This window comes from Astatotilapia calliptera, chromosome 11, assembly GCF_900246225.1.
Source record: "Astatotilapia calliptera chromosome 11, fAstCal1.2, whole genome shotgun sequence".
Lineage (NCBI taxonomy): Eukaryota > Metazoa > Chordata > Actinopteri > Cichliformes > Cichlidae > Astatotilapia > Astatotilapia calliptera.
This window is the reverse complement of record NC_039312.1, coordinates 28,797,909-28,820,547: the sequence shown is the minus strand read 5'-3', so window position 1 is coordinate 28,820,547 and position 22,639 is coordinate 28,797,909. Positions and strand designations below refer to the sequence as shown.

The following is a 22,639-nucleotide window of genomic DNA, read 5'->3' as shown; positions in this document are numbered from 1 at the left end:
GGTTTAGCAAGATGAACAATAGAATATTTTAGCTCCTGTTAACAGAACAAAAACACCGTATTAAATGTTTAAAATGAGAACATGTAGGGTTTTAACATACGTTCGACTTTAAACTATTTTGTAAGGATCTTAAGAAAAGTACACATTTTCCAAATCTTAAAGCACGTGTAACTAAATGTGCAGATAGACTTCTTTGGAGGCAACTTGTGAAGTTTAAAATTTCCACGCTGACATGTTGGCATTTATCAGGGTCACATGTGACATGAGCTTTGAGCAGCCCAGTCAGCCCTCTAATTTCTTTTCAGGGTTTTCCCATGCCTGTCTTCATGTTTGCACTTTAACACTGACCTTTTGCCTTTTTTTTCCCTGTTAGTTTAGTCACACACACAACAGCATCACATTAACCTTTTTGTCTTGTCATGGTGTTGCCATCATCACATCCTCTAATTCTAAGGATGTGTAAAGACACTGTGAGAGATGTGCTGTTAGAAGCACAACAGGCCTCACCTGAGCATGAAGCTAGAATTTTATTAACTGTCCAATTACTTTTAAGCTTCTGAAAATGGATTACAGCTGTAATTCCAAGTTAATGAAATACTTGTATTAAACACTTTGAATTAAAGTCTGCACTTTACTCACATGTTGATTCTGTGATTTGAAACACACTGGTGGTGAACAAACACAAAACTACAAAAACTGAGCACCAAACTGTCAATGAAAAAGACTAAAATGAATTATTGCCACACAAAGAAAATTACACCGAAGCCTGATTATTGCACACTAACATAATTCATCATTTTTCATCTCTCCTCTACTTCATATACCTTGTTTAAAAAAAAAAAAATTAATAACACAGATTTTTAACAGAAATCACTAAAAAAAGATTATGAGAACTTACCTTTTTTCTTGTCCAATCACAGCACGGGGTCAGTAATGTCTAAACAACTGCACATTTCAATGAAATTTGAATACAAATAGAACAAACAAACCTAACGACTGGTATGATAAAAGTAAGATAACTGGCTCACCTCACAGCTTTCATGTCAGCAAATTCTTCAGAAGCTGAACTGGCTCTGCTTCATCCGACCGCTCACCTGAAACATCCTGTTATCACAACCTTTCATGATGATTTTCACAGTTGGATTTTTTTTTTAAATAAAAAGGATCAAAGGATTTTACGGTCAGATTGCCACACAGATGATCAAGACGGATATGGCTGGCTTACCTTTTAATTTAACACTAGATGTCTGACTTATCCCTCTAGCACTGGATCCAGTGTTTATGTCAGCTACATGCAATCATCAGTCAGATGTGTGGGAGGGCTTGAAGTGTCTCTGTCGGGGTTAGGTTATCATAAGGCTGATAGCTGAACATGTCATTAGCACACCTCTATAGCTGACATGATTACTTCTGTTTTGCTTCAGTACAGGATTGCTGTGGCTAGAAATACTGTTATCTGAATATGGCACACTGGCTTCAGAGGTAGATAATGTGATGTACTTGTGATTATCTGCACAAATAATTGAAAAAGAGCACAGACAGAAACAGGTATAATTCTCTGTATTCAAATTCTGAACATGCCAGTCTACTCGACGCTTAGTGCAAGTTCTGCAAATATCATCATTCACACAACAGGTTGCTGCAAGATTGTCTTGTTTCATCTTTAAATGAGTCGGCTAGTCAGTAATAAAAAGACACGTCAGTATTGTGAGAGATGGATATTCATTACAACAATAAATTATCATCACAGGTGAAAAGAAGTCCCTCGCAATGGATATTTAAAGCTGAACAGTTTACGTCAATCTTTTTACACACCAACATTACTAATTCATTTACAGTCCGCCTCCAATGCACACGTGCTTTTTCCATTGCAAAAGAATAATGGTACACAGACAAGATGTACACGATTCACATGAGAAATTAAAATATTCAAAAATAAATTGATCAAAAAGCCAAGCCAAAAATAAGATAAGCAGTTTTATCTGATTTATTGCGAAGAGGCTTCTGTAATGTTGTGAACAAGAAGTGCACAGCATCGCGTGGCGTGTTAAGCAACAGAAAATCCATCAGCAACTATTTTGAAAATCACTTAATCATTTGTGCAAAAATGCTTCTACATATGTTTATTTAAGTGATGATTAACTCTTTTTCAGTGTTTTACACCACTGTAAACTGCATGTTTTGGATTTCTCCCCTTCATTTTATGAACAATTCAAATTAAATTGGTGAAATCATTAATCACACAAGAAACAGCTGTGCGCAGACTGAGGGTAGCTCACGCAGGGGTTTACAGCTGTGCATTGTTCCCATTGAACACAGACTTCTTCAGCATGCAGCCATGGCACTACAGGGCCCATTATACACCCAGCAATGGTTGCTTCGTGCACTGATGGTGACATTTATATTTGCTTTGTGGCATTTTTGAGGGAACAGAAACACTTGTGAGGTTACAGAAACTGGATGGTGCATGACCATGCAAAATGACACTAGCATGGCTTGTGCCAGTGGATCTGACATCAGTGTCCTCATATCCATTCACAAGGGCGAAAATGACAAATATAATGGCCCACAACACACATTTGTAAAGTGAATCATATTAAAGTTAAAATTTAAATTAAGTTTAATATTTATTTCCCAAGTGTTTGCTCTCTGTTACTTAACTTCTGAGTTTGCAAAATAGGTTTAGGTTAACTGAATGTAAATTGGCTGCAGGTGTGAATTGAGTATGAATGGTTGTCTATCTAGTTGCACTAGCCCTGCAACAACCTGCCGACCTGTCCGTGGTGTACCCTGAATTTTACCCTGTAGCAGCTGGGATAGGCTCCAGCATAAAAACAAAACAGAAAAATAAAAAAATGGATGGATGGACTGAACAAAGTTTTCATTACTTGAGCTTTTCTTTACAGTAAGTGCTTGAATATCACAGAGATGGTTCTTAGGTCCGCAAACAACTACAATCAGCTCTGTGACAGCTGACTGAACTCCTTCACTTTTAGTTAAACTCTGATGCAATTAAAAGCTAAAAAAAAACAAACAAACAAAAACCATATAGTAAGCTGACCATATCATTTTTCAAACAATGTTCCCAAGGTGAAGCATAAACTTTGATGCTGAAAACTCCAGAAATAAATGGCCTGTAGATTTTGAGTCTGCAAGTTGCAATGCAATGAGAAAAGCACTGAACCTTTCTTTTGTGAGATCAAAAGTCCTTCGGTGAGTTGACTCAATGGTTTTCCATTCAAATGTCTCTAAGCATACAGTACATTTAATGAGCGTAATATTGGCCGGCTGCTTCCACATGATGCAACATATTCCTCATGTTAATTTCAGCATTGGTATTTCAGGGTCTCTAGCCCAAATCCAAATCTAATACAATCACGTACCTCTATGATTGCAACACATATTGTTGCCCAGGGATTTGTGATGCAACTGTAAAGCTTGGCAGAGATGAGCAGCAATGAATATAGCAGCAGCATCTGTACATGACAGAGTGCTGATAGCTGACATCACCCAAAAGAAACTTTCTACACGATAAACTGAGGAAACACGGTGACTTAGGTTGAGCTGCTGTTCGCACCGATGAACCAAAGAGTAAACATGATGAAAAAGAGTTTAAAGTGCAGTGCATCAACAAAACAAAAGGTAAACATATTATGGGTACTTGGCAAGACATTTAAGTTTGTAACAGTGACAATCAGACATCTACACGCACCCACATACGCACGCTCAGGTATAACAAACTCAGCGTGAATCCTGTCAGTGAAATCAGGCTGTTTCTCACTCAGCCATCACATCCACAGACAACATGTAGAGACATCATTCGACTGCTGCCATACTGGACTCCCTGTGATGCTGCTCTGCTGCACTGCTCCTGAGAATTAAAAATAATATTTTGTTGGTGGTTCAAAGAAACTAACTGCCCCTTCCACCTGACATGTTAACTGTTTTTTTAAAACAGCTTTTTTGGCAGCTTATTTAATTGCTAGAAGAAGTGAATGTCACAACAGATATGATTTCGATATACTCGGAAAGTGATTTAATTACTTCCCAGAAACAGCATGTTGTGTTTTTTTAATTGTGGTTGTCAGTGTCTTTGAAGCTTTGAAGTAATGAGCACCTCAAACATGAAACCCTTGGACTACTTTTCTCATTTATATGAGAGTTGTGTGTTTTCTTTCCCCTGGTCTTTTAATTCATTTTGAATTTCAGCTTCATCATTTCATTTACTTATGTGTATAGTTCAACACTGGTTGGCTTGCTGCTGGTCACATTTTAGACTGAATGCACTCAGCTACAATCCAAAAGTACCGTCATATCTTAAATACATCATCCTTGTCTTAAAATTAAACCTGTGATTTGAAACCACAAGGCTGTAGCTCTTTAGAGCTGAGGTGTTCACCACAGCAAAACAGATCCTGTGAAGAAGTAGAAAAATCTGCTGTGTTTAAGTAGCGATGTCACTAATTCTGCAGCTTCAACCCCGTTACTGCTCCACATCCCGATGAATGCCAGATGTGTCTGTATAATCATTATTGTTCCATGAAATCACTCAGATTTGCCTACAATAAGAACAAAAATGTTGATACTAATTATTCTATTTGAGGAACTGTGTGCCTTATTAGGGCAAAAGGAGTTACTGCTCTTAACACCATTACTTTGTGAGGCTTGTAATGGGCTGTTTTCTAATTTGGCAAAGATGTTTTTTTGTTTTTGTCCCAAGATGCCTTGATGGTTATGCGTTTTAGTCCATATCAAAGTGCCTCTTTGATTATATCTCCAGAACAGCTTTGTGGTATCCTTGAGTCAGTTTTGAAATTCAAGTCCACATCAGCAAAAGTCTCAGTGAAAGAAGAGAAAATGCTAGCAGCAGTCACATTCTGGGCTTTGTGGAGGCCTTGGCACTTCCAAAATGCAGTTTCAGAAATATATTCCACAATGCCACCAAGTACCTTCCTCCCAATCCCAGCTCCATCTTCATTGGAGCTGGGAGACCTTCAGGGTTGAAGTACTGCTGAAGTCCAAAAAGAAGGGTCCTTCCTGTTTAGGCAGGAAAGTGGTGGGGGTGACGTTATAGATGCCTGCTGGGACATGATCCACCTCCATGTAGCAGAAACCACATCTGCAAGAAGCAAGGAAGAGGCTGTGACGTTCATTTATGGCAAAGGTTGATGTCATTTCAGAGGTGTGGGAAACGAAACATCACATTTTCATTTTAAAAGATAAGCAGACTAACTCTTCTTCATTCGAACGACTTTGACTTAACGGTACTTCCTGTAAATGCTTTTATCAAAAAAAAAGAGTTTTTAATCTTCCAAACCTAACCAAATCTATAAACAGAATAATTTGTTGATGTTATTTTAATTTTATTTTTTTAAACCTGGCAAGTAATCAGGAACACTTTCAAATTCTCTTAAGGAAACTGGGTTTGCTAAAAAGACTTAAACATCTTAAACATCTTAAACAGCAGCAAAAATCTGAAAACATCGTAACACACCGACTGATAAAATGCTGCCCCCTGGTGGTAAAATCTAAAATTACTGCATGTCAAACACTGAACTCACTCAGCTATGCCCACATGCTTGTAAACAATAAAATCCACAGCTTAATACATATTCCTGCTGACCGTTTTAGTATTGACCTGTTAAAAATTTAATGATGGTAAAGATCTACAATCGCAGATGGAGACACGTTTTTGAGGAACAAAATTAATTGATCAATAATTTCGAAATATGCAAATTGTAGAAAGAAACATTTTTGTGATCCCTTACAGCAGTAATAAATAAATACTTTCAATCAAATTAAAATTAATTTTGCCCTCAGAAAGTCACAAAGATATCGCATCAGATCAATGTACTGCTCAGATGTAACAATGCTCCTGATGCTCTAAGTGAACTCAAACAAATCTTCTGCAGTGTTGATAAATGACCAGACATCAAACTCAGCTTATGGTCAGGGTGGACTTGTTGCTCTGCAGCTTGTGTACCTTTCACGATGATGCCTGCTCATTACTGTACCTGTAATCGCCACTGGTCTTCTTGTGGAAGGCAGCTGAGCCTGGATCACCCACTGTCGACACTGTCACCATCTCAAACCCAACGCTGTACTGCCTGCAGACACAGAACAGAAATAAAATGCAGAGAATAGCAACTGACTTCTACACAGATCAAAGATGCTCAAGCTAAAGTCATAGGGTTATCCATTGTTGAGGAAAAATAAGAGCTTTTTGTTTTGCCTTTATTTGGTTTCCTGCAGTGCAGAGATGGACTTTAGTGCAACAAGCCTGTGTGTCTCAGTATGTAAGGTAGAAAGAAGGTAAGAGATTGAGCCAGAGGATTTTTATGTGCTAATGCTACATGAGAAAAGTCATTTAGCCGTTGTGCTAATAAGTCACTTAAAGCTAGTCAAACAAATATGCTTGAAATGAAGTAAAATATAAGTGGCAACGCCCTAAAATTATTGCCATTAACGAGGAGATTTAATGCCAGAAAAACAAAACCACTACAAAAACATCTGTCATTGGCATGGTGAACAAACGCCTTAGTTTTTGTGCCATCTGCGTCACTGTTAACCCTCCCTACAGTGTGAACAACTAGAAAAGCATAACTTGGTTTATCTGTTGGACTGCAAATCTTGTTTCAGGCGAACATTTAACAAATTCAAATTTCATTTCACTTCTGAAGTCTTTATATGATAATGTAGCACAGAGTGACAAAGACTTTCAAGTAGTTTTGGCTGTGCTGACATAAATTCCATCAGTTGGTTAGAGATCTGAAGTGCGCCAAAATAAGTGCCGTGACCACGACCCCGGAGGACTAATTTAACCCAATTTTGTGTTATAAAATCTAATTTTCCCAGAATCTTTTTGCTGGCATTTTCTAAGTAGCACATAGATACCCAGACTAAGAGGTTGATGATGCTGATGGTTTCAGTGTTTGTTTTATGTCATCATTTTCTGCTATATGCAGATTATACAACTACGAGCACAGATGAAGTAAAAGTAAAACAAGCTTTTAAATCTATTGGACCTAAAACTACATGAATGATTTCAATGAAAATTGAAAACTGTGCTCCTATTAGGATATTATTGTCATATGGAGACCCAATTTACTCTATACCACATTTGGTATATTGCGCCTCAGTATACCAACTAGGGTATAGGGGGTTCACCTGGATCCTCGGAGCTCGATGAGCAGCGGTCCGGACCGTTCCAGGTTAATCTGATAGATTGGGTTGTTTTTGTACGAGTCTTTGTAGTTTCCACAGCCACCGGCACTGAGCCCCTTCCACTGACCATTGATCTGAAGACAGAAATCAAGTCAGTAAACATAATATCCACAATATCCAACTGTTTGGACAAGGTAAATATATTCACAGAATACAGTTAATATAATGTTGTCTAATTTAGCTAACCAAATTGCCCAAAAATGTACCAGTCCTAAATTACATGATAAAATACATAATGCACAGAATGTAGTTGTTGATTTATAGATAGCATACCCTTTTTGTGTTAGTGAAGGGATTTGGGATCTTGGAGAAGGTGAATTTGCATCCAGTGTAGACCTGCATAAAGAAACAACCTCCATTATTTTAGGGTTCACATTGTTAGTGGGCAAACTGCTCAGTAAAATACTCAAATTTCAATTCATACCCTACCTAATAATACTCCTTCATCATCTATAACTTTGTCAAACTGTGCATATTGTAGCTCAAAACACTGTAGAAAACTGTGAATTCTTAACCATCTGCTCATAAAATAAATCTTTTATATCAGTGCCATTCTGGCAAAAGAAACATTAGGAAAGAAATCTGATTTTCTGCTCCGGCTTTGATCTCTGGTGAAAACACAGTGAACACGAGAGAGTTCAATCAGTTATTCCAAAGATGATATTCATAGAGAAACACTGATGTGAGCTGATAGGAGGGGATTTTTCTTCACGGCTGGCTTGTTGGAGACAGAGGGAGAGAGAGAAACTGAGAGAAAGCCTGCAGTGTTTACAGCAGTCGTGTTGCTGTTACAGAATTCACACACACATAAAACACAAAGCTTCCAGCTGACACGTGCACACGAGTGCACGTTGTTTTTTTAATGAGGGATTTCAGTATAAACTGTTTTCCCAAGTCCTCACTGCGGTTTGCAAGAGGAGTCCATGAATTATAAATAACTAAAAAATATATTTGGGTCACGCAGCACATGCGTGCACTTAAAAAGTCCCTGAGAATCTACACTCAAGGACCTGCTTTTTCAGACAAGCTGAAGTGGGTGTAGCAGAATAATGTGAGAGGTGAATTTTAATTTATAGGGAGAGGAGATCAGAGAAGAGCAGTCACTGTTCCTAACTGCATGTAGTATGTACAGTAAGTCTGACAGAAACAAAAACAGACATCGTGCTTATTCTAGCATAACAAAATGCCCAATAGGTAGCTTTGAAACTGTTGTTACCAGCTGCCACATCAAATTCTAGTTAGAGTTAGAAATGATTTCACTAGAAAAAAAAAAGAATTAAGACTAGACTTTTTAAATTACTTTTCAGATTGTACTTCTGTGTATGAGCATAAACAGAGTTAACATCTCTCACCCGCAGTGTGTAGTTGATGGTGTTCTGTTTCTCGTACTGGGAAACCACCAGGGTAAAGGTGTGTGTTCCTGCACTGGTCAGCTTCATCTTGGTCAGATAGTGAGGACTGTTGATACGGATGCCATCTATGAAAGGAGGGGGATCCGCTGGGGAGGAAGAGGAGGTGTTCAAAATAAATAACCACACTGTAGCTTACAGATAACGTAAAACTTTCTTCAAACTCAACTTCTAACTGAATTTTTTCTTAACCTCCAGTATCAAATTTATAGGGTAGTAAATGTTAGTGAAGTGAAGTTTTTCTTTGTGTCGTTGTAAAAAGGGCGATGCATCACTAAAGCCAGGGCTCTGCAATAGACTAATCTCTTTCTTCCAGGCATCTGACCTTGCTGTATGTGGCGGAAGGGCAGAAATAAAGGCTGCCATCAATCTCCTGCTACCATTCATCTATAGTGGAACTGTCCTTGCTCGGTGGTGCAGAGAAAGAAAGAAAGAAAATGTCCTCTAAGGTATCTATCAAACCTCACCTGGATAGTAAACCTTCTTGCCATCAGTCTTGTAAACGACCAGCGTGATGAACTCTCTGTTTTGTGCAAAATCATCCTGGACAGACACGGTCATAGCACAAAAGTGTAGCATTACAGTATCAGGCCACCACATTAATGGAAATTAAATCTGGATGAAATAAAAACATATCAGATCTGTGCCTTTACCTTATCAGTGATGTGTCTGGTGAGAAGCACCCACACAGCAGCACCACCAGCTGGACACTGAACCTCCAGCCTGTACTGGGGATTGTTGGCAAGACTGTACACATCCTTCACTGGACCCTGCTTTCCATCCCAGGTACTGCAGACGGAAAAGAAACCAGAACATAGACATGTCAGTGTAGAATGTCACAAAATGTACCAGAATATTTAGGAGTAAGATACTATGTAATGTTTTTTGTTCCCTTGAATAGTCCTTAAAATGTGAGTGACAAACTCTGCATCCATAAAACATGAGTAATATAAATTAACAGTCACCTGTGAATACAGGAGGAGTTTTTAAAGAGTGCCGGATTCCAGCTCAGGTAGATGACATCATAGTATTGACAAAGGTCCTCCCATGCGATCCAGAACACACCTGGAAAGCAAACACAAGTTGATCGTTAACACTAATTTATCATTTTTTAATCATTTTAAGTTTGCCAAGAGAGATAAAAATTGTTTGGATTTATACCCTCACAGTGACTTCGGGTATATACTGGATTTCATTAGCAACATATCGACTATGTCATAAGCTTATGAATAAAGTCAGCGCTGCACATCATGGTGAGTAACTTTTGTAACTTTTGCTTTCTTAGCAAGTGATTTTAATTTTTAAACACTCTCCAATGTTTATTATTTGTAAAGCATGATATTTTTATTCTACCTTTTTAAGCTCTTTTGTGGATACTATTTCATTTTGAATTAATTTTTTATTTATATGGCACCCATTCACAACAGCAGTTATCTTTCCATCCACTTTCTTCTGTTTATCCAGTTTAGGGTTGGTGGAAGCCGATCCCAGCTGCCTTTAGGTACACCCTGGTCATGTTGCCAGTGAGTCACAGGGTGGACACAGAGAGACAGATAACCATTCACACCAAACCTTTTTACCTATGGCCAATTTGGAATCACTAATTAATCTAACCTGACTAACTGAATGTCTTTGGACTGTGGCAGAAAACCAGTGTACATGGACACCGGGAAGAACATGCAAACTACATACAAAAAGATGGTGGATCTGGTGACAGTGAGAAGGAATCAGTTTGCTAATCTATGGGTCCATTTATTTTCTTCTTTTTATCAAATTCATATTTTATTAAACTGCAACACCGGTAAACTGTCTTCTGAGATATTATGGCAAATGTTGAAGATTTCAGCACCTCTGTCTCTTTCTGTGATGGGAAAGTGTAAACACTAAAACCACCTGACAGAGGCAACCAGAGTGAGGCATACCCTCTATTTAATCTAACACTGTGTGAGTAATTTTATGCATGACGCAAGGTGCCACATATTTCTATAACATTTAAAATACCCTTTGATTATTTAAGAATGTGACTAACATTTTCACAAGGTTCTTAAATACACACAGTAAGTGTACATATAATGTGTAACTTAAAAAAAAAAAACGTAAAAAAATAAATAAAAATAGTACATTAGTTACCAGGAACAGAAAAACAAACCGACAATAACAGCTAGACTGCGACTGAATATGCTCCATACCCTGGAATTACTTAAAGACAGAATATAAAGACCAATGTGTGTGACCAATGTCAAAGTACTGAATGTAAAACTCAATAAACTCAGATACCGTTATCAAACTTCTGAGCTGTCTTGGGGTCAAAGTTGAGGTATTTCAGGAGCTCAGGTGTCCAGTTCTTCTCATCGCGCTCACTGTAGCGCCCCTTCCACCGCAGATGACTCCACGGATTCTTTAGCTGCAGGAATCGCATTTTCTACAAGAGAAACAAACCCGCAAGTATGAGGTTAATCACACGACCAGAAAAAAAAAAAGACAGAATTATCTAAATATACTACAAACTAGCAGGTTTACTAAACATTTACTAAGCAAGATTATAAGAATGAAATGCTCATTCTTCAGTTTAGCGTCATGAGGAATTTTTTGTATTTTGGGAAGTTTAAAAATGTTTTTTTTTTCTTTTTTTAAAAACTTTTTTGTTTTCATCATTTTTTGAACCTACTGACATGAGCAGCTTGTTAAGGAAGTCATAATTGACAATCACTAGCAAAACCATGCACAGAGACCTTTTAGAAGCTTCAGAGATACCTGCACAGCCGGTTAGCAGGGCTGAATTCAATTCATATTGAAATATTGAGTTCACCAGTGTTACAGATATCGGCGCTGCAGCAGGGTCAGTATAATATAAATGTCATAAGTCTGATTTCCCCCCATACTCCATCTCTGAGTCAATATAAGGCAGATGAAAAATTGAAGGAAACACTGAATGTGCAACCGCAATAGTACGACAATCCCATCGTTCCTTTATGATCATCTTTGTATACAAATTTAACTTGATAAGTGCTTAAAGAAACAAACCAGGTGAAAAGTAGAAACATTTTCTCACAAACATCAATCTGACTTTTTTTTTTTTGCAACAAAATCAGTTCCCCCTGCTGGAAATTAGAAAGTCCACTACCCATTGTGTATGAGGGGCCACTAATGGCTTGATGTGTATAAACTGACAGTATAATGTAAACAACCAACGCTAACCTTGTATTCCCTGATGTCAAGAACAGCGTAGGCGTGTGTTGGCACTAAACCCCATCTTTCCCCTTCCTCCTCTGTCATTACACCCGTTGCTGTGGTGATGAGAACGTCACCCCTGTGAAACCTTAAACAGGAGAGAGAGAAGCAGATACAGAGTGAGAATAAGCACAGATGTTTAGTTGAGGAATTTATTATGGCCTATAAAATAATTATGCCTGTGCAAGTCTGTGCACCTACCTCTGGAAGAGCATGCGGAAGGTGTCGTCCCTGTTGAATGACTGATTGTCAGAGTGCATAGCGATGCGTTCAGGGATCCAGCCAGTGAGAGCATGCAGATCAATGTTCTGTAAAAATTAGGCTATTATGAAAACAGTTCTTAAGAAAACTAATTTCTTGACTTTGACATCAGACTTTTTTCGAATTCAGAATATATGCAGAAAGTTGTTCAACAGCATGGCTGCAAAATTTAGAAAAAAAACAAGCTTTTTGGAGTTACTAAACCTGGAAGTGAACTAATTACAAAGACACAAATTTATCAAGCTAAAAAAAAAATGCACATTTATTTTTAAATATATTTAAACTTATTGCAACTGTACATCCCCTTCTCCTCAGTTCCAGCAAATCCCTGCACAAAATATTTTACTTAATTACTTTTTATTGGGGAGCTGTCTTTAGATGTTACCAGATTACACCAGGAGAAATCACTAATTAACAAATGTCCCGGTTTACTCACCGAGTTGGAACCAGGGAAGTCGTAGCCGCCCATCACCTTCATGTAGGCCTTCTCAATCAGGGACACCCAGAGCTCGTTCCTGTTGCTGGAGTAGGAGCACAATAACTCTCCATTGCGATCCACTGGGAGGAAGTCATCTATAATAACCTGGAACAGGCAAAGAGTCAGTTTCTCAGTTTAAGGAAAGCAGGAGTAATATAACAAAGAACATAACTATAACTTTTTCTCATGCACAGCAGTTATTAGATAGAAGTAAGACTTTTTCCCCACTTTCCATTTTTTGAAGTAAAAAAAAAAAAAAAAAAAAAAAAGAGGAGGAATTTGTATACTTAAAAAAATAACTATTGTTATATTTAAATTAATATCAGAATGCATTATTAAATCTACAAACCCCCCCCCCCCCCCCCAAAAAAAAACCCCACAACAACACAAAACCCAAAACAAAAAAAAACAAAACAAGATATTTTCTTTTGCATCATGAACAGGTGACATGAGCGTAAACATTTCACAAAGTAATTTTTTTTATGCTTATTTCAACTCACATTGTAAAGACAAAATATTTGCAATGCAAATAACCAACAGGTAACTGACTGTTGTAATTCGTTGTTTACCTTCCTGGGAACTCCGTTGATATGGAGTTTGACCATGTACTTTCCACAAGGGTTGTATTCTGGCTCTCCTCGTCTGTTCTGAGGGTAGATTATGCTGCAACACACACACATGCAAGGTTCAATGGCTATTTTGCTTTTTAGTATGAAAGACAGTTTAAATTAAAATGCACTGCATGCTGATGTGCCATAAAAACAATATCAGTAAAGAACAGCACCTGGTGATGAGTTTTTTGTTGTAGCGTCTCTCGTAGGCTGCACTGATGGCTAAAGAGGCCACAAACGAACAGTCAGATACCACCGTCTGGACAGAAGATGAAATGAGGAAATCAATGTGAACGGGTTAATATATAATTACATACATTTAAATACATTGCATAAAATCACCATTACTTTAAGTCTGAGTTTGGACTTTTTACACTGAATGTTCAGTTACATATCAAAAGGTTTTTTAAATAGTCTCTCATAGAAACGCTTATCTGTGGTGTTACTGTGCCATCTACTGGATGAATTTAAGCAGTAAACAAAAAAAAAAATCTTTACCATACCCATGGTAAAGAAACAAATTTTAAATGCATGATTCTTCAATAACCAACATTAGAACAATAATTGTGGTAAAGGACAAAGTTGGAACAAGATTTTTATTTAATATTCAAATATAAGGATTTTAGAAAATACATGTAGAGATCAACTGAGGATTGTGGAAATAAAACGAAACCAGTCCAACCTGTTTGATGCTGAAGCTGGACACAGACATGATCATGGTGGGGTTATTGCAGATCTCATCTGGCCGAACCCAGCGGGAGAAGATGGCTTTCTGTTTGGGTGACAAAGCCAGTTTCCCTGATTTGTCCCTGGTGAGAAGAAAAAAATAAAATAAAAACAAAAACTGTGTTTAGCCAATTCAGTCACACATTTTATTTTTCTATGTCACCAATTTTCAACCACAGTAAGTTTCTGTCAGTAATTCCCACATGCATTGGACCAAAGCTTCATATATGTAATGTTTTCTACTAAAAAAACCCACATTTGTTATACGAATTTAACCTGGAAAAACTTCTTACAACCACATCTCAAAGCAAAAGTGTTTTAGTGTTGAGTGTTTCAGGTATCCTTCCCATTAATGTGTCAAGAAACAGATACTGCAGTTTCTACAAATCTTAAGACTGTCTCCAAAATACATACATCCGCACATGACTTTTCTCTCCTGAATGTCTCAGTGAGGCTTGTATTAGCTTTGAAATAATGTTACTATTATAAAAACTGACTGCAAACAATAAAGCAAACTCACGAGAAAGGTACAGGAAAGGCAAATCGCTCTTTAAGGTCCACGCTCATGAAGGGCACGTAGGCTATGCCATTGATTGTAGATGTACTCCTGAAAATAAAGCACAAGTTTAATGAAATAGAAAAGCTTTGACACATAATTTTGCAGTAGTATTTACATATTTAAAAAGGATAAAACCATTAGGGCATTAAAAGGCCCTATATAAGTTTTCCAGGCATCTTTTGCATCCAAAGATTTCAAAATAATCTTATCAAAGGCTGAGGCAGTAATGTCATTTGCCACCTGGTGTAGTGATTTAGCACAAAACTACATTAAAAAAAAATGTAAATGTTATACTTTCTAAAATTTTTCAGCAACTAGAAGTGTATACTAAAGGGATACCCAGAAACATTGGCCTTTATGACATATTCAGTGAGCCTTCTCACCTGAGTACCTCGATCTCCTCAGATGTGTAGCGCTGACCTTGGGGCTCACTGGACTGCACAGCCCGGACAGGTTGGGATTGCTGTCGGTCATTGAGGCTGAAGTCTGGCCCAAGAGGGAGGAACTGGCGGACAGGTCCTCCTGAACTGGCACCAGTGCTGGGCTTGGTTCCAGGAGCCCCTGTCCTGTCCTGAGCTGAAGCCGATTTGGACTGGGATTCTTTAAGACCTTCGGCTCTGGCAAAATATAGTGGAAGAAGTTTTTTTGTTGTTCATTTTTTTAACATGCAAAAAGTGAAAACAACAACAACAACAACATTAAGACAAAAAGCTCTAGAGCATTAAAAGGAATGATGAACATTCTAGTTTACAACACAAAACCAGGACCATTTTATATGTACCTGTCTAAAGCTTGACGTGCCAGCTGTTTCAGTTTGTTCTGCAGCACTTGCTCAGATGTTTCATTGGACTGGTGAAAAAAAACAAACAAAAGAAATCAGGAAGAGGAATTAATGTGAGCATGAGTAGGGATAATATGAGGGAAGTCTAAGTGTCAGTCAGTGAGTGACATAATGAAAAACAGAAAGGGGCCTAGTGAGAGACTAACCGTTTTAATGCACAGCTCCACAGCCTGAGTGTACAGTTCAATAGCTTCATCATCATTTCCCTTTTCATCTTCCTCAAAGGCTTGGGTAACCAGGAAGTGGGCACGTTCCAGGTCCACCTGGTGCCGGGACTTCAGTGGGTCACTTTTCTGTGCTTGAACTAATGTCAAAGGTCAAAGGAAGGAATGGTTAAGACAACAGGTAATTTGACCTAATTCATTTTCCCATGGAGTATTAATGTTGTTGTCATAGAGGATTTTTAATGGACACCAAGTTATCCAAACCTGTTTTTAGCACATTATACTTGAGTAAATGAAAACTCAAGATGAAAGTTGGAAATATGAATATCTTCATTACAAAACAGATTAAGACCAGACACTAGATAAGGAGATTAATGCTCCCTAGTCTCTCCTATCTGACCCAAAGACTCATCTTAAGTACTGTCTGCCCATATTTGTCTCTCATTGTATTCAGGAGTAAAACAGAATTTAACCTTCCAACAACTTTTCTTGAGCCACCTTTAATCTCTTGAACAGTGCTGAAATAGTGCTTAAACTATCAGTTTAATAAGTTTACTGGTGCAGCTTAATACAACAGCATACACATAAACTCCACCTTTAAAAATGTCATAAAGTAATTATTATTCTTTGTTAATGCTGGCTCAGACAGGTGCTAAGTTACTTAGTTGTGATTTTTTTGGTAGCTTTCTGGATAAATGATAGAAAGATGATAGAAAAAAAGAGCAATCAATTTCTACATTTCATATCATCGAAATCACTAAACAGCAATACCCAGCATTACACATCATCTAGTGGTAACAGGACTCTTGTACATTCTGTGGCCACACCCATGTGAACACACAAATCAAGAGCATGAGGAGAGTCATGGAAAAAACTGGTCAGACAGAAACTGAGAAACTGTCCTTTTCAGTAAAAAAGAGAAACATTTTCTTACCCATTAAACACTTCACCTCTTTAAAGGTGTTGCTCAAGATAAATCAACAACTCAGTAAAACAGGATACTGAGTGTCTTTTAGACAACAAGTTTAATGAACAACATGTGGAGTGTGTTTATTATAATAGTTTCCAGCTATCCATACATTAATTAAAATGGGAGTATATTCAGTCCCAGGTCTATATTTTCATGCAATATTACTAGAGTAGCTTTTATGTGATTTATATTTCACATTAAGCCTTCATTTGTAAGTCATCTGAAAAGCCATCAGAAGCAAAACCCTTTGCGCCTATTGTGAGGTGAGCTTACCTGCATTGTGGAGGGCTTGAACCCGATCCAAGTATTCATTCACTTTCTCCTGGATCCCGTCCAGTTTGGACCCTGCCATGCCAGCATAAATGAGGGCCTGAGCTGCCTCCTATGGAAAACAAACATAAAAGAGGCAGCGGTTAGAAAAGTATTACATCCGGTCACTAAGTACTGGCATCCAGGGACACTAGCAACCCAACTTTGACCAAATATATCTGTAAACTGTTGATTCGTGAAGTAGTAGACTTCTTAAATCTAATCCTGCGGCTATTACAGAAATGAAAGTGAGTTTGAACTTCTAAGATTAGCAAAATGCTAACCCTGAAAAATGGCATACGTTTACAGGTAAAACTTATTGGCACTTACCTTATAATAAAATACAGCCTCGTTATATTTGCCATTCTGGTCATATGTTACAGCTGTTTTGGCAAAAGTGACAGCATCAAGTTCCAGCGCCGCGGAGTCCATGTCGAACAAAACTTGTTGACAGAGTGACAATCTCTCAGTTAGCCAGAACAGGCTAGCTAACCGTTAGCTACCTATAAAATGTCTATAAACAAAATATCTGCTTTTCTCTGTTGGCACTGTTCATTCTGTCAACTCGGAAAAAACATAGAGAAGATAATGCTGATACGTGGTGTTGATCCCACAGCCAAAACTGCCACGGTAAAAGTTTTCCTCTGCCTTTTATCAAATGACTACAACATTAGCAGACACCAAAACAACCATACTGTTTCCGGGAGACAATTCGCGCAGTCGCAGTAGAAACGCTAGCGCTGTTGAAGAGCGCAGATACCAGGGGTACGACGGTGCGTTCACGAGCAGGGAAAAATAACATTTTTTTAATACAGCTAACGTTATTTATTGGCAATTGGTAAAATATTGTAGTATAAGTCTAGTCTTTCTTTTTTCTTTATGAGCCATACCATGAAAATATGGGAAAGAGGATGATGCAGAAGTATACAAAGGGTCAGAATGAGTTAAGTTATGTCTGACCAGGCTTACATGGTTATGAGAGGGATAGTGGATACATTGGACACAGGATTTTGATTATGGAGCTGCCAATCAAGAGAAAAGGGGGAAGAGCAATCGTTTTTATGAGGATTGTTTTTCCAGAATCACATTTGTTTACTAAAAATGGTAGATGATGATCTTACCTGTTGGGAAACTTTACCCGTCTTAAAAATATTTTTTTCTTGCTGATACCTAATAAACCCTCTATTTCTTGGTTTAAGTCACTACACTCAAACATCTCAAAATTTTTATGGAAAAAATAGATTGCAGTATGTTTTAAAAATAGGTCAAAACAAAGATTTTTAGAGAGCTCATGGTTGGGGCTAGAACAAGCACTCAGTTAAAGAGTAAAAATCTGCTTTAAAACTGTTTTAAATCTTCACTTATCCTCTGTAAACTAACACCCATTTGGAGTCTAGATATCAGAAAAAGAAAATACAACATTTTCCCTCGTGGCACGAGAAAAGAATTACAAATGTAAAAAATCTAGAACATGTTATTCAAGACAGAAACTTTACTTAATTCCAATAACTTGTATCAAATTATGAGATCAGCAACAGTAAATTTCTTGAATATCAGTAAATGAAGCCTGTGACACAGGCAAGATTTAATACCAATCAACTGAACTGAAGTTATTTTTAAAATTCCTTCCCAACTGCAAAATGGGAGCAAGATCAATCCAAGATAAAAACTTCTCAACACAAATGTGTTTAAATTCCTTAATCTGAGAACTATATGCAAGCTCTAAGGTCTTGTACGACTGTTTAGAGTTTCTGGCAGAGTATATATGAATACCTATGCACATGGTTTAGTTGCTGTTTTCCAACCTTACCTCGCTGTGAGTCTTAGGTCAGGTAAGTGAATTATCTATGGATGTGCATACAGCAAACATAGTTCTGAATGCCTGAAGAAAACTATCCTTGGGAACTGGAAATCGAAAAATTATTTGTGCATTACTCAATATAAAAATGTAATCTAGAGAGAATGTCTGCCTCCTCAAAACAGCAAATGGGGAAATTAGAATTTTGTTTTTATCTGCTTGCTGCAGATCAGATATATTCTGTACATAAAATACCAATAGCTCCATGAAGCCATGGAACCATTTGAGGTGACTCATAGTTTTTCAATACATATAAAAATACTCAGAATAAAATTATTTTGCCTCCCAATAAACAATCTTCTTTATGATTTTAGTATATCCAAAACTAAAACAGGATATACATTTTCAATAAGAAAATCTTTTAAACTGTTTATTCTCAGTGCTTCTGATTTTAACCTTTCACATAAATACAACTATCTTAATGTGCATCATACACATAAAGGTATTGTCATGGTCCTGGGTCGGTGACCCAGCGCTTTTAGTTTATTATCATTTTCTAGTTTATGATGATGATGATGATTATTGTTTGAGTTCTATGTGTTATATTCGGTCTGCCTCTGAGTCTGCGTCTGTGTCTCTGTCTGTCTATGGTGTCACCCCGTCTGTTTGTGAAGCTGTCTGTTTAGTTCTGTGTCTTGTTTGGTTCCCCGTGTCTGAGTTTCCTGTTTTATTGTGAAGGTCTCTGTCTGATGTGAGTGTGTTCGGTTTGCATTTCCCCTGTCCCGTCAGCTCTGATTCCTCCCAGCTGTGTTGCCCTCCTGTCTCTCATCCCCTGATTACTGGTGTGTGTGTGTGTGTGTGTGTGTGTGTGTGTGTGTGTATTTAAGCCCTGTGTGTTCACCTGCCTGTTGCCGTGTCAGTCTGTGGTCACGCCGTGTCCCTCTGTGGTCCATGCCATGGACCACAGAGGGACAGGACACCGTGGACTCCACGGTGTCCTGTCCCTCGTCTGTGTCTCTCTGCCTCTCACCCCATTCTGGTACCCTCTCAGGTTTGTCATTTAGCTTTCCCAGTTTAAGTCTTTAGTTTTGTCTTTCCTCTTGCCTGTTTTGCCATCTCACCACTGTGTAAATAAAACATCACCAGCATTATCATCTACTGCCTGCGTTTTGGGTCCTTTCCCCCTTCAATACCACACGGCTCGCCTCGGCAGCCGTGACAGTTATGATGCAATTGTCTGTTAGATGTGAGGATGTGGTAACAACGTATCTCATGTCAATAGGGACCAGATTGTCAGTCTTTTTTTTCACACATATCTATTTGTTGATGGGAATTATTTATTTGTTTGAACATGTCTGAGGCATAGTTCTCACTCTGCCCCTTGTATGCTCTTATATACACTCAGAAAACACTTTATCAAGTGCACCACAGTAATACCTGGTTGGAGCCATTTTTATGGTCAGACCTCCCTTAATTCTATGTGGAGGATACTTGAAATAGTTTATATATATAAATATCTAGAGACACCTGAGTCCATATTAGCATGATGCCTTCAAACAGTTACTGCAGATTTGTAAAACTCTATCAAAAGTGCTCTATTGAAATAGAGACCTGTTGACTATGGGGGCTATTTGACTACAGTGAACTCACATGATGTACTATGTTGCTGGAATCAGCCATCAGAAAAATGGGTGCACTGTTGCCATGAGGAGATGGGCATGGTCAGCAACAATACTAATTTTATCAATACTCATTTGGCATTAAAGGACACCAAGTGTGCCATGAAAATATACCTCTCAAACCATTATTTTGACACCACCAGTCTGAACTGCTGATACAGGGCAGGTTGGATCCATATTTTCGTGCTGTTTATGCCAAATTCTGAGCCTACCATATAAATATTCCAGCAGACTTTCAGGCAAAAGTTTTTAATAATTTGGTTAATTATACTGAAATAACTACTGAGACAAAAAGCATAAATTTACTTTGAAAATTAACTAAACTAATGTGGGGAAAAATAAAATTACAAGAAGATAGAAGTAAATGAATAAAATCAAAACTTTGATAACAACACTAAAATAACAGTGATCTGCATAAAACCTAAATACACAACATGAGAGTCCTCTAAAGCTGAGCTTTCTGTTGTTCCTGCTCTGTAGCTGATGTTGCTCCATTGAGCCCGACTAACATTGAAGTCACTCCATGATGTCGACATCTGTTGTATTATTTCTGTTAGGTTTTTCTTCTGTGTCTCCAGCACCTCATTTTTCATTTTGAGCATCTGTGTCTCTGCAGTAACCGGGTGTCATTACTGCCGACGTGAATTATGATTTTACTGAATTTACATTTACCCTTTGCCAGCAGCTTTAAATTTCCCTCAATGTCGCCTGCTCTGGCCGATGGAAGACAATTGACTATGGTTGCCGGTGTCCCTAGCTTCACATATCTGAAAACAGAATCACCAATTACCAGAGTTGGACCCCCGGCGGGTGTGTCGCCGAGTGGGGAAAAATGGTTAGACACATGAACAGGTTGGTGGTGTATCTGGGACTTCTGTTTAAGACTATGCTTCCTCCTCACTGTCACCCAGCCGCGCTCTTTCCCCCAGCTGCTTAGGGCCTACACTATCTTCGGCTGCACCGGCTACAGGGGCCTGGCTAGCTACGGGTGACTCAAGGGTGCGAAGCCGAGTCTCCAATTCAGTAATCCTGGCCTCCAGAGCTGCAAATATGCTACATATGTTACAAGTATCACTACTGCTAAAGGAGGCCGAGGAGTAACTAAACATCTGACACAACGAGCAGGAAAGTGCACGAGGGACAGGTGAAGAGGCCATGCTGCACATGAAGATTATACTATGAAAACAGAAGTTATCTAAAGGTCTTTAATTAAATTGGTATGCAGATAAGCTACTCAACTACTACTTCCTGTTCCTGTGTTGGAACAGGAACAGGAAGTGATACTCTACCACAGAGAGAGCGAACATCAAATGACAGCGCCACCCAAAGGATCGACAGTGTTGTGCCAAGAGTGTCCAGATGAGCCCAGGACGACCAGACTGTGCAGAAACACAGAGGACAGACTCACCTCTGGAGCAGAGGAAGGGGCGTTGTTCATTACAATTATGACTGTAGAAGGAGCCCGTTGATGCATCTATTGTGGCACAGTTTTGAGTGTCATCGGGGTGCCCGGACCCCCACGGCAGGTTTGAGGCTGTGCTCGAGTTTGACCACATCCAGTAATTTCTATACAGTCCAATCCAGGCCTGATTAGCAGGTGTCAACATGTTAGCGACCTTGGTGTTTACACTTGAATTAATCATGCTGCTCAGGTCTATGTATGTCTGTCTGCAGTGAGACTGAGCATCAGGCCAGGTCATCAAGGTCGACACCGGGACGATATAGTCACTCATGCCTGAAAGACAAAAGATCAGATGGATTCAGACCTGCAGCTCAAATGTTCAGTTTGTCAAACCCTGGTTCCAAAGTCCAAAACACTCACCAATATAGCAGAAAAAGCTATGTTGTTCTGAGCACTAGATATTGTAACACACTCCCCAGTCCCTGGCTGTCCCGGGGAGCAGGGATGAAACCAGGATGACTGAAGTGGACCGAGGCGAGACCATTTCCAGCTGCTCTTGGAACCACACCTCTGTGCTCCCCGCCCATTTCTGGGTTTAGTTGACATGACAAAGATCTTTGGAGATAGTACGAGTGTTTCTGTGACTGCTTGAAGCTTGTTTACAGACACCTTTAAAATAATCACTATTGAGCAGTTCAGTTTGTGCTTTCTTTGATTTTCTGATATCAAAAGTTTTATTCAAACTATAAATGAGGCGACTGAGATGAGTTTACAGACCTGAGAGCAGCAGGAGGATCAGTCCACACCCCTTCATGGCTGAGAGCTGAAAAATTGTGAAGAACGTCCTCATGTATCTCATCTGCAGCTGCTCTATCATTATTAAGCATAACACTTAAACCAGCATCAACAAAGAGGCAGATGTCTCTGTCATTCACTCCATTTCTATCCTAATCTAATGATTCAAACAAAACTATCAA

General features: G+C 38.6%; 1 protein-coding gene across 2 annotated transcripts; it reads right to left on the bottom strand.

The window, feature by feature from the left end:
* Nucleotides 1–1,544: 1,544 nt before the first annotated feature.
* capn7 (calpain 7) lies at nucleotides 1,545–17,530 on the bottom strand. Of its 2 annotated transcripts, XM_026184795.1 has the most exons (22): nucleotides 17,114–17,530; nucleotides 16,748–16,856; nucleotides 15,487–15,644; nucleotides 15,281–15,348; nucleotides 14,883–15,116; nucleotides 14,461–14,547; nucleotides 13,897–14,023; nucleotides 13,388–13,473; nucleotides 13,173–13,266; nucleotides 12,562–12,708; nucleotides 12,066–12,172; nucleotides 11,832–11,952; nucleotides 10,911–11,055; nucleotides 9,599–9,698; nucleotides 9,287–9,422; nucleotides 9,101–9,176; nucleotides 8,577–8,722; nucleotides 7,498–7,560; nucleotides 7,168–7,298; nucleotides 6,015–6,107; nucleotides 4,950–5,119; nucleotides 1,545–3,871 (listed from the first exon to the last, which is right to left on the bottom strand). In XM_026184795.1, the coding sequence occupies exons 1-21, from the start codon at nucleotides 17,213–17,215 to the stop codon at nucleotides 4,975–4,977; spliced, it is 2,475 nt and encodes an 824-aa protein (XP_026040580.1). In that variant the 5' UTR covers nucleotides 17,216–17,530; the 3' UTR covers nucleotides 1,545–3,871; nucleotides 4,950–4,974. The 2 variants fall into 2 exon arrangements, with proteins under 2 accessions (XP_026040580.1, XP_026040579.1); XM_026184794.1 differs by having other exon boundaries at nucleotides 1,545–5,119.
* Between the last annotated feature and the right edge of the window lie 5,109 nt (nucleotides 17,531–22,639).

Bases quoted from the DNA above. Each gene is read 5' to 3' on its own strand.
- capn7 (XM_026184794.1), bottom strand. From the start codon at position 17,215: ATGGACTCCGCGGCGCTGGAACTTGATGCTGTCACTTTTGCCAAAACA. The intron at 16,857-17,113 runs GTAAGTGCCAAT...TGTTTTCCATAG, and splicing joins AGGCTGTATTTTATTATAAG to GAGGCAGCTCAGGCCCTCAT. The intron at 14,024-14,460 runs GTGAGTTTGCTT...TCTTCTCACCAG, and splicing joins GCCTTTCCTGTACCTTTCTC to GGACAAATCAGGGAAACTGG.